The 20,673-nt window shown below is 44.6% G+C and overlaps 1 protein-coding gene across 4 annotated transcripts in view; it reads left to right on the top strand.

Moving 5' to 3' along the window:
• Positions 1–309: 309 nt before the first annotated feature.
• Positions 310–20,673, top strand: part of gfer (growth factor, augmenter of liver regeneration (ERV1 homolog, S. cerevisiae)) — a 32,011-nt gene continuing 11,647 nt past the window's right edge. Inside the window, exons 1-4 of one of the 4 annotated variants that reach the window (XM_072480855.1) lie at positions 407–500; positions 4,177–4,270; positions 7,210–7,421; positions 8,968–14,497. In XM_072480855.1, coding sequence (XP_072336956.1) covers positions 4,205–4,270; positions 7,210–7,421; positions 8,968–9,130 — 441 coding nt within the window. In that variant the 5' untranslated portion in view covers positions 407–500; positions 4,177–4,204 and the 3' untranslated portion in view covers positions 9,131–14,497. Of the gene's footprint in view, positions 501–4,176; positions 4,271–7,184; positions 7,422–8,967; positions 14,498–20,673 lie in introns of those variants that run through there. The other 3 variants (XM_072480854.1, XM_072480852.1, XM_072480853.1) reach the window with 3 other exon arrangements.

Genomic DNA, 20,673 nt, shown 5'->3' with positions numbered 1-20,673 from the left:
AAGGAGTGGACCCTGTACCGGGATTGAGGGGCATGAGAGTGAATCCTATATAAGGATTAAGGAGTGTGAGGAGTGGATGCTGAACTTGATTTAGTGATCTTGAGGAGTGGATTCTGCACTGTGATTGGTGGGTGTGAAAATTGGATCGCAGACTCAGATTGAGTGGAATGGTCCCTGAAATTGGATTGGTGAGCATGATAAGTGGATCGCGCATTGTGATTGGTGGATAAGAGGAGTGGATCTTGTAGTGAGATTAGGGATTGGCTCGTATGGATCTCCTGCTGTGTGATTGGGGAATGAGAAGTGGATCCTGCGGCTCCCAGAATGCCGCGCGGTCCAAGATGGCGGCGCCCAGGACGGGGCCGTTGGGCGGGTTTCCCTTCCCCGCGGGAAATAGTGGCGATCCCGGGAGCGGCGGGGAGAAGCCGAAGAGACCGTGCCGGGCCTGTGTGGACTTCAAGACGTGGATTCGCGAGCAGAAGAAGCAGGTGGTGTCCGCGGTAAGAGAGGAGAGTGTGGGCGCCGAGAGGAGGAAGTGGAGGTGGTCTGGTGGGTGGGGAGATAGCGGCGGGCGGGGGGGAGGAGGGAGAGGAGAGGAGAACAGGAGAAGGTCTGCAGGTGGAGGGGCGGGGCTGTGGAGGGGGTCACTGCAAGGTGAGAGTGTATGGCATGAGGGAGGGGCTGTGCCTGGGGAGAGGGAGGGGCTGAACATGGGGAGGGTGTATGGCATGAGGGAGGGGCTGTGCCTGGGGAGAGGGAGGGGCTGAGCATGGGATGGGTGTATGGCATGAGGGGGAGGGTGTATGGCATGAGGGAGGGGCCGTGGCTGTGCATGGGGAGAGGGAGGGGCTGTGCATGGGGAGAGGGAGGGGCTGTGCATGGGGAGAGGGAGGGGCTGTGCATGGGGAGAGGGAGGGGCTGTGCATGGGGAGAGGGAGGGGCTGTGCATGGGGAGAGGGAGGGGCTGTGCATGGGGAGAGGGAGGGGCTGTGCATGGGGAGAGGGAGGGGCTGAGCATGAGGGAGGGGCTGTGCATGGGTAGAGGGAGGGGCGGCAGAGGGGTAGGCTGCACGTGGGCGAAAGATAAGCCAGCTGATCTGAGAAATGGAATCTTGACCAAGGCAACTAGTTAAAGAGAAATCCAGGAGTTTGGACAACATCCGATTCCACAATTCTCTCAGTTTTCAATCAAACCTGCTGCATTTGCCTCCCCTGATGTCTCTTTTTGTATTCACTCACGATTACAAATATCACCCAAGTTATTTGGCGATCCGCAAACCGCTGCCCTCGCCGCATCCCGAGATCCAACGTCATGCACTGCCAAGCTTACAGTCTCACTCTCTCACTCCAGTGGCACTGACTCACTCTATCTCAAAAGTTATCCTAGTCCGCAGATCCATTTTGTCTTTTGATTCAGCTGACAGCTTAACAAAAAGCTTTTTTCTTTTTCAGCTGTTAAGGATCACATGCTTCAACAAGTTATGGATGCCATGTCGTTCCAGATTCTCTTTTCCCATCCTTTCTTCCAGTTTTGATTCTTGCCATGTTTTCACAAATCCCTCTGACCTTCCTCACTCCACCCCAGAACAATCTGTCCTCAGCAAAGGCCTCGTGTTCATCCTGTTTATTAAAGAATTTCAAACCTGGCACGATACTGAGCTCTCCTTCCATCGCTTGTCACATCCATCACCACTTCTTTAGCCAGGAATATTCATAATTCTCATTCTAAGTGGATCCCTCCACCTAGCCTCTTACCCTCTCTCGATCTTACCATTATGAAGGCATAACATTGACTCCTTATTTCGTCTCCTCGCATTTGCTCTCACCAATCTACTTCTGAATTTGCAACACTCCATTCTCTTAGGTCTAATCCTGTCACTGTCGTTAAATCTGCTGTTGTCAGGCAAACTGTCCTCCACCAAGCAGAGCCTGAACGCCATCTCTCTGACGCTTCATCCTATCTCTTTCTGAACTGTGACTCTGCCACCCCTGATATTTCCAAGGCTGTCACTGATGTCACCTCCTCTGATGATCTTCCTTCCACAGCCTCCAAAGTCATTGACCCCTAACCCCAAACAGCCCCCTCCTACGTTCCCGGGATCCGAAAACAGATTCTGGTGGACTCACTGTTTCAGCTAGCTCTCGCCTCACAGAACCCAATACTTCCTATCTCGACTCAATTATTTTCTCTGTGTGCAGCCTCTTTCCACCTAATCTGCAACTCTTTCACTCACTCTAACAGTTTCCTGACCTGAGCTATCACCTTTTCAATCTCTTGCACATCCATCTCTCACCAGGGCAGTTGGAGAGCTCTCGGTTTGCTCCTTTAATGGAAACTCTGTCTGTCCCCCATCCATCACCATTCTTGTCTACCTGTTCTGCGCTTGTTCACCATTCTCATCTGCCTGCTCTGAGCTTGTTCTGTCATTGAACTTTTAATTCCACTCCTTCCTTGAAATAAAAAGTATTGTTGTGAGAACCCCCAGGGTCGTAGCTAGGCCTGTTTTTTTGTGGGATATATGGAGCATTCTTTGTTCCAATCCCCTTTCCTCGTACCTCTTTCCAGTATGTCGATTATTGGTTTCAGTACCATTTCCGCTCTCGCCTTGAACTGGGACATTTCATCAACCGTGCCTCCAATTTCCACCTTTCCCACTTTTACATATTCAATTATAATAAATAATCAAATTATAATTTTCTTTCCATTACTTATGCCATTGTTCAGCAGAATTATTTTTAAACTAAGTACACAATTTAGTCAAATATCTCCGGCAGTCATGTTAAGTAGGCATTTATTGTACACCAGAATTGGAGTTGCTGTGGGCAAATTCATAAAATCTTACAGTACACCGGGCAGACATTTAACTTCTTGTGCCTGCCCTGGCTCTTTAAAAGAACTACTAGGTTAACTAACTCGCTACCTGACAAAATCTAAAGGAACATTTCCAAGTCACCAGCTTCGTATAAGAAAGGCTATTTCTTTCCACCAAGAGATACTGACCCGATCTGGAATACTACATTCAGTTTTGAGCACTGAACGCCAGTGGGCGCAGTACAGATTCACCCAAATGATATAAAAACAAAGTGCTGGATAAACCTAGCAGGTCTGGCAGCATCTGTGGCGAGAGAACCAGAGTTAACGTTTCAAGTTCAGTATGACTTCACCCATATGATACTAGGCTGAAATAGTTAAATTACAAAGACAGGCTGCATAATCTTTGCTTGTATTTCATTGAGTTTCATTTGACTAAGTGATCAAATCAGGGTCTTCAAAATTATATTGAGCCACTTTATGCAATATTAAGGAAGATGACCCAAAGTTTGGTCAAATATGTAAGCACGTCTTAAAGGAGGAACGAGCTGGTTCAGACAGGGAAATCCGGAGTGGTGGAGGTTGCTCCTCTTCATTAACAGAGCATTGGTGACATCATCAGAAAACAATGTTAATTATCGCGTTTAAACTGTTGCCATACTGCTCTACGTTACGGCTGCCTGCCCCAACTCCACCGCTGTCTCCAAGTTAGCCGACATTCAGAACTGAATGAGCAGAAATTTCCCCCAATTGAATATTGGAAAGACTAAATGCACCGTCTTTGGTGTCTGCTACAAACTGTTCTTTAGCAAGGGCCCCGGCAACTGACGGGACTGGCACTGGTGGTGGGGCGAGTAAGATCAGGATTCTCGAGGCCAGAATTGGAGGAGTGCCTTGGAAGTTGTGGAGATAGGAAGGGGTGAGGCTATGGAAGGATTTGAAAACAAGGATGAGAATCATAAAATCACAGGGTTGCTTAATGTAGGTTAATGAGGGGTGAATGGGATGGTGGGTGTAAATTATGCAAGGCATTGAAAGTCAAATCTCAGGGTTTTAGCAGTGATAATCTTTATTAGTGTCACAAGTAGGCTTATATTAACACTGCAACGAAGTTACTGTGAAAATCCCCTAGTTGCCACACTACAGCACCTGTTCGGGTACACTGAGGGAGAATTCAGACTGTCCAATTCACCTATCAAGCAGATCTTTTGGGACTTGTGGGGGGAAACCCGAGCGCCCGAGGAAGGGGTGGAATCACGAAGGGATGGAATCAGGTCATCGGACTCGAAACGTTAGCTCTTTTCTCTCCCTACAGATGCTGCCAGACTTGCTGAGATTTTCCAGCAGTTTCTCTTTCATTTCAGATTCCAGCATCCACAGTAATTTGCTTTTATGGAATCAGGCAATGTTACCAAGGTGAAAATAGGCAACCTTATTGAACCCACAACCTTCTCAATTGTAAGTAAAAGTGATATAAGTGACCTTCATACACCTCCCCCTCCCACATATGATTGCACATGTCCACACCAATTAGAAAGCAGATAGATTTTTCATTATCCAATTGGCTGATTCTTGACTGTTTGTCAAATGGACCGTCTTCTCATGCACAATATGTTTTATAACTATTAAACTAAAGTGTTCACAGAAAATCACTTAATGCCACTGTAATTTTGTTTTGGATGCGCCTCACAGCATTGTCCTGTGATGCCGATTGGCACATGTAGATTTGATTCACACTTATCATGAGGCCCGTTCCCCTCCAAGCCACTCACCATCCTGACTTGGAAATATATCTCCGTTCCTTCGCTGTCGCTGGATCAAAATCTTGGAACTCCCTCTCTAACAGCACTGTGGGTGTATCTACACCACAGGAACTGCAGCGGTGCCAGAAGCAGCTCACCACCACCTTCTCATGGGCAGTTGAGGATGAGCAATAAATGCTGGCCCTTATCCCGAAAATGAATTGAAGGAATCAATTAACCCTCTTTCAAAATTCTCCCCAGTCCACTTTGTGCTTGGACAAAAGAAAATACAGGTTTTTGCCAGCAAGTGGGTTATCGCACACTTTCTCCATCGGTGCACTTGCGGTTTCTCCGACTGCTGACAACATTGGCGTGCACTTGTTTTCTGGGCCTACTTTTCACTTATGCATTGTCACTCTCTACCTGCATTTCAGGGAGCTGTCTTTTCTGCCTCTTCCCTGTTCCCTCCACTGGCCTCTCACTCGTCACTCTCTTGTGCCCTCTCCACCCTTCAGAGCTGCAATCTCCATTTCTCCTTCATTTACTGATGCTCCCTGACCAAATGCCATTTCTCCTTAATTTATAAATGTTCAATAAGAGTTTCCAACACTTGCTATTGCTCCTGGGGTTTGTTGCTTGTAATGCACTTTCCGGCTGGATTGAACCCGGTAACCCTGACCCTCCCTTTGAGTTTAGGGACTGCAGCTGCCTGGGATGTCGCTGGCTTTGGGGGTCACCGGTATTTCAACTACATTTGTGGGTAGTGCAAACTCAGCCAGAAAACCAGTTTTCTCAACTCTGAATATTTTGCAATTACCTGCAGGCTGTGTCCTCTGGTTACCGACACTGAAAATAGTTTCTCTTCATTCATTCTTATCAAAACACCTCATGATTTTGAACACCTCCTACTAAATCTCCCCTTAACTCTCCATGCTCTAAAGAGAGCATTCTCAACTTCTATAATCTCTCTACATAACTGAAGTCCCACAGCCCTGATGCATTTCTAGTAAATCTTCTCTGCACTCCATAGATGATCATGACTGCCTTCCTAAAGTGCGATGCCCACGCAAGACCTTTAGTAAATTCATGAACAACATTGATTGAATTTTAAAACCGAACCACTGAACTTACCCTAATCCAATACATAAGGCCATAAAACATAGGAGCAGAATTAGGCCACTCGGCCCATCAAGTCTGCTCCGCCATTCAATCATGGCTGATATTTTTTTCATTCCCATTCTCCTGCCTTCTCGTCATAACCCCTGATCCCCTTATTAATCAAGAACCTATCTATCTCTCTTAAAGACACTCAGTGATTGACCTCCACAGCCTTCTGCGGCAAAGAGTTTCACAGATTCACCACCCTCTGGCTGAAATTCCTCCTCATCTCTTTTTCAAAGGATTGTCCCATTAGTCTGAGATTGTGTCCTCTGGTTCTAGTTTTTCCTACAAGTGGAAGCATCCTCTCCACGTCCACTCTATCCAGCCCTCGCAGTATCCTGTAAGTTTCAATAAAATTCCCCCTCATCCTTCTGAACAACTACAGACCCAGAGTCCTCAACTGTTCCTCATACAACAAGCTCTTCATTCCAGGGATCATTCTTGTGAACCTCCTCTGGACCCTTTCCAAGGTCAGCACATCCTTCCTGAGATACGGGGCCCAAAACTGCTCACAATACTCCAAATGGGGTCTGACCAGAGCCTTATACAGCCTCAGAAGTACCTCCCTGGTCTTGTGCTCTCGCCATCTCGACATGAATGCTAACATTGCATTTACCTTCCTAACTGCCGACTGAACCTGCACATTAACCTTAAGAGAATCTTGAACAAGGACTCCCAAGTCCTTTTGTGCTTCTGATTTCCTAAGCATTTCCCCATTTAGAAAATAGTCTTTGCCTCCATTCCTCCTTCCAAAGTGCATAACCTCACACCTTTCCATGTTGTGTTCCATCTGCCACTTCTTTGCCATTTCTTTCCCCACTCTCCTAGCCTGTCCAAATCCTTCTGCAGCCACCCTGCTTCCTCAATACTCTACAGATCTTTGTATCATCTGAAAACTTAGCAACAGTGCCTTCAATTCCTTCTTCCAGATCATTAATGTATACTGTGAAAAGCTGTGGTCCCAAACAGACCCCTGCGACACACCACTAGTCACTGGTTGCCATCCTCAAAAAGACCCCTTTATCCCCACTCTGCCTTCTGCCAGTCAGCCAATCCTCTATCCATGCCAGGATCTTACCCTTAACACCATGGGCTTTTAACTTATTTAACAGTCTCCTATGCGGCACCTTGCCAAAGGCCTTCTGGAAATCGAATTAAATCACATCCACTGTTTCTCCTTTGTCTAACTTCCTTGTTATCTCCTCAAAGAACTAACAGATTTGTCAGACATGACCTCCCCTTGACGAAGCCGTGCTGACTCAGTTCTATTTTATCGTGCATTCCCTTTGGAAAAATGCGACTTGACAATGCAGTACTTGTTTTTTTTTTTTAAATAGTCGTTGCAAGGGTATGGCAGGTTTTAAAAAAGTTGAATGTGGCTCAGTGTACTCTGCAATGGAATGCTTGTCAAATTGCTCGTGTCTAAATACAAACTGTTTGCGTCATTTTTAAGATTTATAATTTTTTAGATTCGCTATAATTGTTCAACTACAGGATGTTGCAGAAGACCTGGATAAAGAGCGTCCTGTCGAATGCCCTTTAGACCGTGAAGAATTGGGAAGAAGTACCTGGTCTTTCCTCCACACAATGGCAGCGTATTACCCAGACAAGCCCACCAATAATGAGCAGGAGGACATGAAACAGTTTATTTCTTTGTTTTCAAAGTTCTTCCCTTGTGAGGAATGTGCAGCAGATTTGAGAGACGGGTCAGTGCGTATTTAAAATTTGCCTTTTATTTTGTCAGTTGGTTACTGGGAGAATCCTTCGACTGACTATTGAAGGCTCATTTCTCTCTGAGCTAACCTGGATTAAAATTGCATCCAAATTACCCAAGCAGCAATAGTAAATCTGTATTGGAGCTTTAATCCTATAAAAGTACCACCCCCAAAAAAATTTAGAAATAACTTGAAACTATCCCTGTTTTGTTCTGCTATCTGTAATTCAGTTCACTCACTTGCCCTTTTTTTTTGGAGTTTTAACTATTTTTTTTATTATGCCTTTCCTGCCCATCTCTCCCTTATCTTTTTATCCAAGTTTAAAATAGGTTAAAATGGCTCTTTTTCATTTTCGTATCCACACTCCTGCTGTGCCATTTGGAGGTTTAAATGACGTTGGCGAAACTTGCTTGACCAAAACCTCGATCCAATTTATTAAATGGAAAAGCAAAAATGGATTTGCCAGCATATCAATTTTTGCGACCTTGGATTATTTCTCACTCCGGTTTTCACTCATTCCCTCCTTTGCTGAAGGGCAGCTGGAAAATGCCAGGTGGTCATTATTTATGGATAGGTATCCTGAGCTGAGCTCATTCTTGACCTTCCCTGATGACAACAGGCTCAAACAGCAGAGGTCGCTGGATAGCGAAAAGAATCAGGGCTGTTTTTCTCTTTTCCTTCCTGGCACTGAAACCAATTGTTAAATGCTATAGCTGCCACTCCAGTTTGGCACAAGGTGACTTGAACCCATAACATTTCCAGCCTGAACAATGTGGTTGTACACTATGTATAATTGTTTAATATATGAAATGTTTGCAGTACAATAAATTAATTGAAAAGTCTAGCGTAGCGTTCAGCTGAAGCTGATGCTCGGGAAGGATCTGAGGATGATGGGGTTGCTGGGCCATGAGTTCAGTCTAACGTAGCTGGATGGATGGCATTTAGCGATTAGAGGCTGTACCCCAAAACTGAATTTTAGGTCAGCCCCACAGTCACGGAGGCAGCTTGAGGTTATGGCAACAACGGCAAGATGTGGGATGGCCCCAAAACTGAATTTTAGGTCAGCCCCAAAGTCAAGGAGGCAGCTTGAGGTCATGGCAACAATGACAAGACGTGGAATGGCCAATGTGTTCGGTGAGGCTGACCTTTGGGTGCAGAAAATAACGGATTTGAGTGGAGGGAGCAGGCTGCAGCCAGGCCCTCAGTCAAAGTCTGTGGTCGTGTGTGGACTGAGGAATTAGGCATTGGTGTTAAATTGAGTGGATGGAGAGGCCGGCTGCGAGTTAGATGGCAGTGGGGAGGCAATGTGACTGTTCTGTTTTTAGATTGTCGACGTGAACACTGCTATCCACCTGCAAAAAGGTGATTTCCTTTCCTGGCCCTGTTAGCAAGCCCTGGAGACTCGTCCCTGTGCAACGTAGCAATGTCAAGCCAAAATAAGATAAATACATATTTTGCACAGTGAAACATTTGGGAAAAACGTCAGTTTGGAATCCTGTCTTGATGCTAATCCTGTGTTTTTAATCTCCTACTGTAGACTGAAGACAATGCCTCCAGACACCAGCAACAGGTATAAATTTTCACAGTGGATGTGCCTTCTCCATAATGATATTAGCAAGCGTGTAGGAAAACCAGAGTTCGATTGCTCCAAGGTGGATGAACGATGGCGGGATGGATGGAAGGATGGTTCATGTGATTAATTTTTAAACTTCACATGTTTTATTTCCACTCTGTGCTATTTTGTACTTTTTCCCCTGTCCTTGCATATTAGTTGTTACCCGGTTTTGATTGTTTGGAAATTGCCGTACGTGCTAGCTTAATTTTCCGTGCCTGTTTCTACATCCTCACCTCTCAATTGCCAAATTAAAATAGATACCTTCTCAACATGCTCCCTCACCTGGGACATCCTCTAGGGGGTGCATTTGCTTCAGGATAATGATCTGTTTGTGTGGAGGGAAGCTTTTTGCTTGTTCCTGATTGCGTTCTAGCTACAACAGACGGTTGAGGCAAAAAGGATTTTAAATTTTAATCCACAAACCAATTTTGCATCCGAGAAGTGAATGTTTTGGTTCTGCACCTCCCTCCTCAGAGTTGCAAAAAAATGGAGAATTTTGCCAGGTTTCACTGATCTTTCAGACTGTCTCCATCCAGATGAACTGGTGATAATTTCAAACATCTTGTTCATTTTGGTATCAACCGGGTAACATTGAGCCACAACGTCATAAGGGGAATCAGAATAAACCTTGGGCTAATTAGCTTTCAGTATGTCTGACTGAGGGAATTTTAAAATATCAAATTAATTCGTAAATTTGTGAACTTTCTGGCGATTATAGTAGTTCTGATCTCTGTGCTATTTAGCAAAACTTTCGCAAACAAGATAAATTAAACCTACATGTCATCCAGTACAGTATCCAAAGAAGGTAGTTTAGTACTTGGTGCTTTAGCACAAGTGCTATTACAGCTGTACTACTGTATTTTCAAGTCTGGTACTGAACATAATTGATTAAGTATTGGGATCAGTGTTGAAATATCAATTAGAAAAGTTGATCTGAGATGGTAAATACGAATTTTGTGACATTGTACGTACACTGCAATATGTAAAATGTGTAATTCACGCACGATCTGTCACCCATCGCACCAACCCCATGTTAATAGTTTAGAAACTACATGGAAAGGAAAGCCAAGATGCTGTAAGCTTTAATAAGTAATTATACCACCTTGAAGAATATGTGTTGAAAATATGTCTCGTGTTGGAACCGTCAACAGTTCTTAGTCTCTCAGGCTATGCTTCTAGAAGCCTTCAGCTATTATTAAGCTGGTCTCGGCAGCTGAAGGCTTCTGGAGGTGCCTGTGACACACTTGAGAACATTGCGGGATTAAATCTGAACAAAGAAATGAAGGACTAAATTAAAATTCTGAAGAGTTGCAATAATTCTTTTGCACTAAATTTGTACAAATGCAACCAGATACAACCTGATTGTAGAGTATCTGCAAACATTCGGAGTTTGAATAACCCGGTTGTCAACCATCATGAAAGATTCATTTCCTTAAATGGCCATAGTTATATTTGTTCGCAAGTTCCTCAGTGGGACTGTTGTAAAGTTTCATTTCGGGGAGAAAGTGCAAACAGTTGGCACCCCACAAAAGACTGATTCTAGTCAGATCATTATGACCACCCAGCTGTGAATGCAGCACAGAAATAAAGTTTCAAATTCATATTTTGAAGAAGTGCAGAGATATGAACACCTTTTGTAATATTTGAGTGTTTCAACTGCTCAAAGGTTTAAAGGTTTGTAATTATTTTGCTCATTTGGTTAGTATTTTTTACTGTGAGCTGTGTTCTGCTAAGCCTAGGTATGTACAGTGCCCCGATGAATTAGCTCAAGTCTGAAGACTGAGCACCATTTCTGAATCAGGGCATGAAACATATAATGAGGTGTAAATGTGCTGATTGTTAGTACCGTGGGTTACTGTTCAGAATACAATCTGCCCATTTCTTGTGAATTCACCAATGATGTAAACAGTAAAACATAGTCGGGTTAGTCATGTATGATAGGGCACCATGTGGCTTGGACTGTACCACCATCATCTTATGCAATTACCATTGGATATAGTGATAGCAGAGAAATTTGAATATTCTGTGGAATCAATTTAACTATGAAGGAGTTTGAATAACTATTGCAATCTGATATATTGAAAGGAAAATAAACGTGATGCTCTTTCATTTCAAATCAGGTGATCAGATTATAGGAGCTTGCTGTCCATTGGTGTTCACCCTGATCATGTCACTTGTGTTGGAAGAGAAGAGCTGTTCTCAAATTAATCTTTTTTTCAGGCTGGAAAATCCTCTAAAGAGATAAGGTGCCTCTGGTTTCAGAATTGCTAAAATACCGAAAGAAGTTTGGCAATCCTGAGCTCCTTAATATTGTTACTGTTTTGAAATAAGTTCCCACCACTGAATTATCCTGTTTTTAACTCTGTCACCGACATGAAAATCATTCTCACTGTTGTGTATCTTACATGCTCGCATTGAAGCTTAACCTGTGGTAGAAATCTATGACATGATTTTTGGTCAGAGAGTAGTGAATGTTTAAGGAGGCATGGTAAACCATATTGCACTAATTTTGAAGAGTTAAAATCCAAATGGTGGACATGGCTGCTGATGCACACAACATTCCCATTACTGCTACATTACACAGGATTGTATCTACTTTAATGTACTGTATTTTGTAGGTATGATCTAAAGAGGTTTGAGATTTTTAAAAGGTTTCTTGCCTGTGCACTTCAGGATTTATCATTTTGTAAAAAAAAATGATTGGAAATAGCACATGCTCAAATGCCTGCTGGCTTTAAGACTCGAATTGCTCCAGGAGCACATGCAATAATGAAACCATCACATCAGACTCTGTACCATGTGACGCAAGGGATACTCAGACTACAATGACCAGCACGTCAACATTCCCTTGCGTTGCTTCAGTTCCAAGATCTGTTTCAGCAAATGGAAGATTTTTCTCAAGTGTTCCACTGCCAAGAACTTTCAATCAAGTTGAATGAGACAGCTTTCTGAGATTTCGATGGGAGGGGTGCAGGTCAGATGTAAATATTTGAAGTAATGCTGGGTTTAAATTTTATACACTAAATTAATAATTTTGAATCACTCGGTGGTCAGCTGGACTGTTATAATTTGATCTGACTCTTTTAAAATGCCGCCTCTACCCGCTCCCTCACACAGCATTTAGCTGTTTCTTAGATGACCCAATACCTGTGCCTCAGCACCAACCTTTGATCATCTTCAGTATATTTTCCTGTTTTCCCTTCCTAACCCTGTAGCTGTTCCCACATGTCCTCTATTACATGGGCCAATCTGGAGGTATTATTTCGTTTTATTTGCTCTGCCCTGCTCGGCATGTTGCATACGCCCTAAGGTGCCCTTTCGGACTCCTTTTGAAGCTGCAGACCAGCTCCTCTTTATGACTTAGGAGACCAGTCTCTACTCTCCCCCTCTCTCTCTCCCCCCCCTTCTGCATCACCCTATAATAATGTGCCAGTAAGAGTGGTAAACATGTGTAGCTTGATCATAAATCAGGCTTTCAACTGAAGGGACTCAGCAGTATAACTCAGAACTCTGTTTTGTTTATTCTCATCTTGCACTGTTGGACAAGCTGAGCGACAAGTTGACTAATCTCCCAAGGTATCTGGCAGCTTTCTCCCTTGGTGAATTTCATGTTGCTGACAGAGTGCGTCAGCTGTTTTACTTTGCACTTTTCTGTCTCTTGTCACCAATCAGCCCACTGCAAATCCTGCCAGGTTCACCTGGTAAGATCTTGGCTGCCTACTGATTTCAAGGTAAAGCAGCCTGATATCCTTTGAATCTACCTGTCTTGGATTGAGACTACAAGGTAGGGCAGGAAGAGGGTAGGGCCCTGTGCAAATCCATGGGCCACCCCACTAAAACACTTGTCACCATACCGGGCATAAAATTCTGAAATCTTTAAAAATGAGGTAATAAATCATGAGGTGTTTCCTTTCTTTGGGTCAAGGGAAGGGAGGATTCCATCACTCACTTTGCATTTATGGAATCTTAAAAATTGGTAGGTTAATTTGACTTTACAATAAATGCAACTTCTTGCTCAAGGACTAATAATCTCAATGATTTTTATTTCCGGCTCTCTGAAGAAAGCAGATGCAGTAACATTGGCAAATTAATCACATGTATCCTCAAAGATAGTAACAAATTTGATGCAGCCCTTTTTTGATGTTATATTGTCTTGGCCGAACCCGGGAAAATTTTCTCATGTTTTGCCCTCGGCATGGCACAGCCTCACGGAATGGGACAAATGCAAAAGCCTTAAGTGCACCTAACGTTTTTTAATATAAATTTAGAGTACCCAACTCTTTTTTTTTTTCCCAATTAAGGGGCAATTTAGCGTGGCCAATTCACCTACCCTGCACATCTTTTGGATTGTGGGTGTGAGATCCACGGGGAGAAGTGCACCTAACATTGCCAGCAGGAGCGTCCATACTGAAGGCCTGCTGCCTTTCAAATTAAAAAACATCAGATTATCCAAACTTTGTACCTTGAATGTATAAAAGAACACTATTAATCCAATATTACAGCTATTTTGTTAAAATTACTGTATATAAATTTTAAAATTGTATAGAATGCAATTAAAATGTGACCTGGAACATGGCCTGCTTTTCTGTAAAGATTTTCAAAAGTTCATTCTCGTGATATGTGCATCACCAGAATTGCCTATTCCTAGTTTGCCCGACGAAGGTGGTGGTGGGCCTTCTTAAACACTCCAGTCTGTGGTGAAGGTTCTCCTGAAGTGTTGCTAGGCAGAGAGCTTCAAAATTTTGACACGCAGTGTCGAAGCCTGTCAATTTATTACTTCATAAATGGCAAGAGAACGTTCTGGGTTGGCGGTGCCTCACCTTCAGAGGAAGGTGAGAGACAGTTCACTTAAACCAGCATTAATAGCTCCTCTGTTGTCACCATCTTCATTTCCATTTGAGAGGAAAAATAAGTTATGTATATCAGTTGGAAACTTCTTTTCAGTAGCTGGAAAGCAGAATATATTCATAAGGGAGAGGATTGGCAATGAAGATACAAAGCGGAATCCATGTCGGAAGTTTTATCGTGGAAACTATTGTTCACTCGTGAAGCAATGCTGATTAAATTAATTTTCCACAAAGCAATTTCTAGAATGGATGTAAATGTGTTTTGTAATTCGGTTACTGTAATTGTTTTGTTTCACCCACGCAAATGCTTCCTTAGCAACTATACCACCACCAATGAACAGGGGACCTAACTTAAACAATTAAAAGGGACCAGGAATGACAGGCAATAAAATAATGACTGAATTGCCCCTTTTTGTTTAGCTTTTTGAACATGTCACAATCGATCATTGTGTGATTTTGGATGTTTTATTAGGGAAAATGAACAATGATATTTCTTATTTATATCCCATCTATATGTTAGGAATTAATTGAATGCTTCATGATTTTGTTGCTGATCATTATTTACTTGGTTCCAGCCATTGAATAAATATCCAGCAAGTCCTTGATGTAAGAATCTTGTCCCTTGATTGAAACGAGTTGCATGTAATTCCAGTTAACCGCTACAGCTCATGAGGTGAAGCTTTTCTTTCCCCCCACCCCCACTGCTATTAGGCATTTTAACCCAACGATGATACAAAGTTTGATATATGTTGAAACCTGTGAATTTATTTCCTCATTAATGGCAAGAAAATGTTTTGAGTTGGCAACTCGACATCTGTAAAAGATGACCGAGCTCACTCGACCAGCATCAAAAACTCTTTTCCTGTAACAGTCTTCATTATAACTAGATAATTTTTTTTTAAAGTCTCCCCTTGAGAAAAGAAAAAATTTGCATCAGTTGGAAACTTTTTTTCAGTGATTGAAAAACAATTTATTCACTGTGAGAGGTTTGATAAAGATGATTTAAGAATACAAAGGAGGAAGCCATTTTGGAAGTTACATTATCAAGTCTTGTTGATGAAGGTAGTGCAGTCATTACGGATTTACTAAAGTTGTTTGATAAAATGCCATGCCATAGACTTGTTGACAGAAGGGCCAGGGATTACAGAGGCAGTGGCAGCATGAATACAAAATTGTTGGTGTGATAGTGAACCGTTGTGTATCAAGCTGGAGCGAGTAGTGGTATCCCGTCCCAGGGATAAAGCCATTGCTCTTTTTAATATATTATTGACCTGGATATGGGCATACAGGGCTACAATTTCAAGATTTGCAGGTGGCACACATTTGCAGATGCAACAAACCGTGAGGAAGCTTGTTGAAGGGCGTCAGGCGAACATAGACTTGTGGAATAGCCAGGCATGTGGCAGATGAAATTTAATACTGGGAAGTGCAAAGCGATGCATTTTTGAGGAAAAATTAGGAGAGGCTATATAAATAAATTGTACACTTTTAAAGAGAGAGTAGTAACAGACCTGGGGAAATGCAGGCACAAATCCTTGAAGATGGCAGGACAAAGTGATAGGACTGTTTAAAGGCAATGATTCTGCATTTGTTCTTTAGAAAATGGAGGTCTATAGCCCAAAAGCAAGGAGTTTATGCCAAATCTTTATGAAACACTGATTAGGCCTCAACTACAGTATGGTTTGTTTTTAAAAAATTGTTTGTGAGATGAGAACGTTGCTGTCAAGGCCAGCATTTATTGCCCATCCGTAATTACCCTAGAAACCGTGGTAATGTGCATTCAGTGTGGTGAAGGTGCACTCATTGGTGTTGGATAGTCATAGAATTTACAGTGCAGAAGGAAGCTGTTTGGCCCATCTAGTCTGCAATGGCCCTAGAAAGAGCACCCTACTTAAGCCTCCCCCCTGTAACCCAGTGCCCCCACCTAATCTTTTTGTACACTAAGGCCAATTTAGCATAGCCAATCCACCTAACCTGCACATCTTTGGACTGGTCCGCCCACGGTAGCACAGTGAGTTTGAGGATTTTGATCGGGTGAGACTAAAAGAACAGCAATATATTTCCCAGTCAGGATGGTGTTGCTGGGAGGAGAACTTGCCGCTGGTGGTGTTCTCTTCCCACTTCTCGAGGTTGCAGATTTAGAAAATGCTGTTAAAGTCAAGGGGGGTGGGGGAAGTTGGGTGGGGTGAGGCAGGTAGTTGTTGATTGTGGGGGTCAGTTGCGAAGTTATACAGATGTTAGCCTAGGTTTTAATTTGTCCAACATTTCCTGGGTGGGTAAGTACCAGGAAATTGTCCGAAGCCTCCAACCCTCAGAGTTGGTAACATTTGTGGGAGGTGCTGGGGAACAGAGGAATTGCACATCGGAAGCTGAAAGTTGCTGGGCAGTTCCCACATAGGTCTGCATGTCAGATCGTCCATGTGGTCCTGACACACACACTCAGTCATACATCCAGTTTCCACGATCCAGAGACCAGAAGATCTGACCCCATGACTTCTTTGTCACTAAGATTGAGACCATCAATCACTGCTGCTGCCATGCCCCTTTTTTCTCCTAGACAATTTCCTCTAAAATTCCTTGCTGTTTAACCTTGAACTCCCATCTTTCACCAGTGTCCTATCTCTCCACATGCCCGCTCTTTGATTCCACCTGGTCAATGGCATCCATTTCCTGCACCCTCTCCACCACCAGGGTACAGTGGCAGCAGTCTTTCCCATCTACAAGATATCCTGCAGCAACTGACCAAGGCTCCTTCAACATCATCTTCCAAACCCATGAACTCTACTATGTAGAGCAACATGGGCAGCAGATGCACAGGAACACCACCACCTGCAAGTTTCCTCCTCCAACCCACACGCTTCCTAACTTGGAACTATATTGCCGTTCCTCTACTGTCGTTGGATCAGAAATCTGGAACGCCTTCCCTAAGAGCACTGTAGCTGTCCTTGTATCACCTGGACTGCAGCCGTTCAAGAATCTATAGAATCCTTGCATTGCAGAAGCAGGCCATTCGGTCTATCGAGTCTGTACCGAGCCTCTGAAAGAGCACTCTACCTAGGCCCACTCCCCATTCCCTATCCCCGTAACCCCACGCATGGATATGGCCAATCCACCTAATCTGCACAGCTTTGGACTGTGGGTGGAAACAGGAGCAGCAGGGAGACATGGGGAGAACATTGAAACTCCACGCAGTCACCCAAGGCCGGAATTGAACACAGCACTCTGGTGCTGTGAGGCAGCCATGGTGCTGTGAGGCCACCATGCGGCCCTTAAGGTGGTTCACCATGATTTTTTGATGAGAACAATTGTTGGTCTTACCAGTGATGATCAGATCCCAAGAAAAACATTTAAAACGGCTTTGGTGCCATGCCCTCACGATCAGGTATTCTATATTTGACATAGAAACCAAAAACAGGAATAGGTCTTTCGGCCCTTCAAGCCTGCTCCTCCATTAAATATGATCACGACTGCCCCTCAATCTCAATGCCATATTCCCACTTTCTCCCCATATCTCTTGATGCCATTAAAATGTAAAAAAAATATATCACTTTCTTGAAAACATTCAGTGATTTGGCCTCCGGAGCCTTCTGCAGCAGAGAATTCCACGGGTTCACCTCTGAGTGAAGAAATTGTTCCTCCTCTCAGTCCTAAACAGTCTACCCCGGTTCTAGATTCCCCAACCAGGGAAAACATCCTCCCTGAATTTAGCCTGTCCACCCCACTACGTGTTCGCCCACTCATTCAACTTGTCTAAATCACCTTGAATCCTCACAATTCTACCCAGCTTTGTCGTCAGCAAACTTGGAAATTTTACATTTGGTTCCCTCATCCGTCATTTATATATATTGTAAACAGACTTCCGGTGACGGCGGGCGGGAGGCGGCCGCACAATGGAGGCCTCCCGTTCGGAAACGCATTTTCAGGGCTTTAAGCCCGGTCCCAGGGTCCACGGAGGCGGCACAGTGAAGGCACAGGGGGAAAAAAAAGAAAATTGTTGAGGGTGAGCAAAAAAACGGCCGTAAAAAAAACAGCTGAAGGTCCGTCGGGGAGTGGAAAGGTCACCGCGGGGTCACCAAGGAAAATGGAGGCTGGAGCACCAGGGGAGGTCGCATTGCTTACGGCTGAAGAAATAGCTAAGGTGATGGCTGCGGAATTCGAAAAGCAGTTGGCGCAGATTGCGAAATGCATGGAGACGGTGAAGAAGGAGATGAGGGAGGTTTTGAGTGTGCTGGTGGAGGAGGCGGTTTCCCCGGTGAGGACGGAGGTGGTGAGTGCAGTGGCGGAGGTGCGAGAGCAAGGGGAGGTGCTGAAGGAAGTGGAGGAGACGTTATAGCAGCACGGAGATCAACTTGCCTCGATGGGGAAGGAGATGCGGAAGGTGATGGACATTAACAAGGATCTGCGAGGAAAAATGGAAGACCTGGAAAACAGATCCAGGCGACAGAATTTGAGGATTGTGGGGCTGCCCGAAGGAATTGAAGGACCGAAGCCGACTGAGTATTTTGCCGCGATGCTGGATCCCTCCCGATATGAACTGGATCGGGCTCATCGGTCGTGGAGGCCTGTACCAAAGGCGAGTGAGCCGCCAAGGGCAGTGACTCTGTGCGTCCGTAGGTACAGTGTGAAGGAGAAGGTCCTGAGCTGGGCCAAGCAGAAGCGGGTGGTGCAGTGGGCTGGAGCTGGTATACGTGTATACCAGAACTTTACGGTGGAGCTGGCGAGGAGGCGGGCTGCCTTCAACCTGGTGAAGAGGGCACTGTACATTAGCAAGGTGCGGTGCGGCATTTACGGTGGAGCTGGCGAGGGGGCGGGCTGCCTTCAACCTGGTGAAGAGGGCACTGTACATTAGCAAGGTGCTGTGCGGCATTGTATATCCAGCGAAGCTGAGGGTGACTTATAAGCTCAGGGACTTTTATTTTGGAACGGCGGAAGCAGCGGAGGAGTTTGCGAAAGCAGAAGGACTGTGGCAGAACTGACATTGAGGAATGGCCATGTGCCGATGTAACCTCATGACTGTATTTTCTTCTTTTTTGTATCACTGCGCGCGGGTGTAGAGGCTAAAGGAGCCAATGTTGTATATATTTGGACAAGGGAAGGGACGGGACTGTCACTCGAAATGAGGGCTCTTTGGGGTGTAGGTGGATATGCGGGGTTTGTGTGCTAAAAGGGGATCTTTGGGCTTTCCTGGGACCGGGCAAGGGGGAAAGAGACCCGGGCGGGGGCCTCCACGCTGGCCGGTTTAAGCCGGCCAGTGAACGGGAGTGAGGTGGGGGGAGGGGCTGCGGCCATCGGAGCCTGGCAGAACAGGGTCCGAGTGGTCTAGCCGGGGTGGAAAGTTGGGGGGAAGGAACCGAGGTTGGGAGGAGGAGTTTTACAAGAGGCAGTGGACGGGAGGAGCTGGAGACTTGGGGGGGGGGGGGGGGGGGGCTGGGGGGATGGGGGGTGTGGGGAGCTGAGTAAGATTAAGGGTGACTAACGGGTAACCCCTGATTCCTTTTTGTCATTTGTTTATGTCAACAGGTTTGGGGGTCGGTGGGTAGATGGGATCGTTGTTATTATGGGGACTGACATATCTTGCTGATTATTGTTTCTTGTTGATGGATGTAAATGTGGGAGAAAATGTGAAAAAGGAGGAGAATAAAAAAATAATTTAAAAAAAATATATATATTGTAAACTGCTGGAGCACAAGCACTGATATCTGTGCTACCACCATTCACTGCCTGCCAATCGGAAAAAGACCCATTTATTCCCACTGTGTTTCCTGTGTGTCAACCAATTCTCGAACCATGCTACGACAAATGCTATATCCCAAATGCTTTTACTTTTCCCACTCACCTCTTATGAGGAAGCTCATCAAAAGCCTCCTGAAAGTCCAAAAACACCACATCCACTTGTTCTCCCTAATCTATTTGATTAGTCACCCATTTGCCCATGTTGCTCTTGTCAGACTGCAGATTCCACCCGAACGCTTTTATCTCGACTCCCAGAACTGGAAGATCCACAATTGACTTGATCTTCTCATGATCGGCTGCAAGTGAAATACTGAGAGCAAAAGAGACACACTGTATATTGCAGACATCGATCGCACCAAGGCAATCGACCATATGAGCAGAGGCAATCTATTTACGCTGCTGCTGAACGTGATCTCTTGTTTCCAAGACAACATGATGGGTGAGGTCAGCCACAACAGGGCAACATCAAAACCACCGCAGTGGGGTCAGACAGGGTTTTGTTCTGGCACGAACACACTTTGACATATTCTTCTCTTTGCCGCTGTCATTTGCCTTCAGACCACCTACAGAGGGTGTCTACTTACCGGAACTGGCGGAAAGCCGTCCAGCACTGTTCACCTGAGATCCAGGACAAATGTGCCGCAAGTACACATCAGAGAGCTTTACACTGACAGTGCCACACTGACAATCCACACTGAGGATACTGCAAAGGCTATGGGCCCTGACAATATTCTGGAGATAGTACTGAAGACTTGCAGTCTACAAATTGCCAAGCCCCTAACCAAAGTGTTCCAGTACAGCTTATACTGCCAGCTACCCGGCAATGTGGAAATTCACCCAGGTATGTCCTATACAGAAAAAGCAGAACACATCCAACTCAGTCAATTACTGCCTCATCAGTCTACTCCCGATCATCAGTAATGTCAACTCTTTTAGGAACTTTGATGTCAGGGATCTTATCTTGCCAATTAATTTTCATTAATTGCTTCAAACAGCTTAGATGACAGTAATTCTGTTTTTTTAACGTGTAGTGAATATGTTTTAACAG

The sequence above is a fragment of the Scyliorhinus torazame genome, chromosome 17 (genome assembly GCF_047496885.1).
Source record: "Scyliorhinus torazame isolate Kashiwa2021f chromosome 17, sScyTor2.1, whole genome shotgun sequence".
Taxonomy (NCBI): Eukaryota; Metazoa; Chordata; class Chondrichthyes; order Carcharhiniformes; family Scyliorhinidae; genus Scyliorhinus; species Scyliorhinus torazame.
The sequence above is the reverse complement of the archived record's forward strand: the minus strand, read 5'-3'. Positions and strand labels throughout refer to the sequence as shown.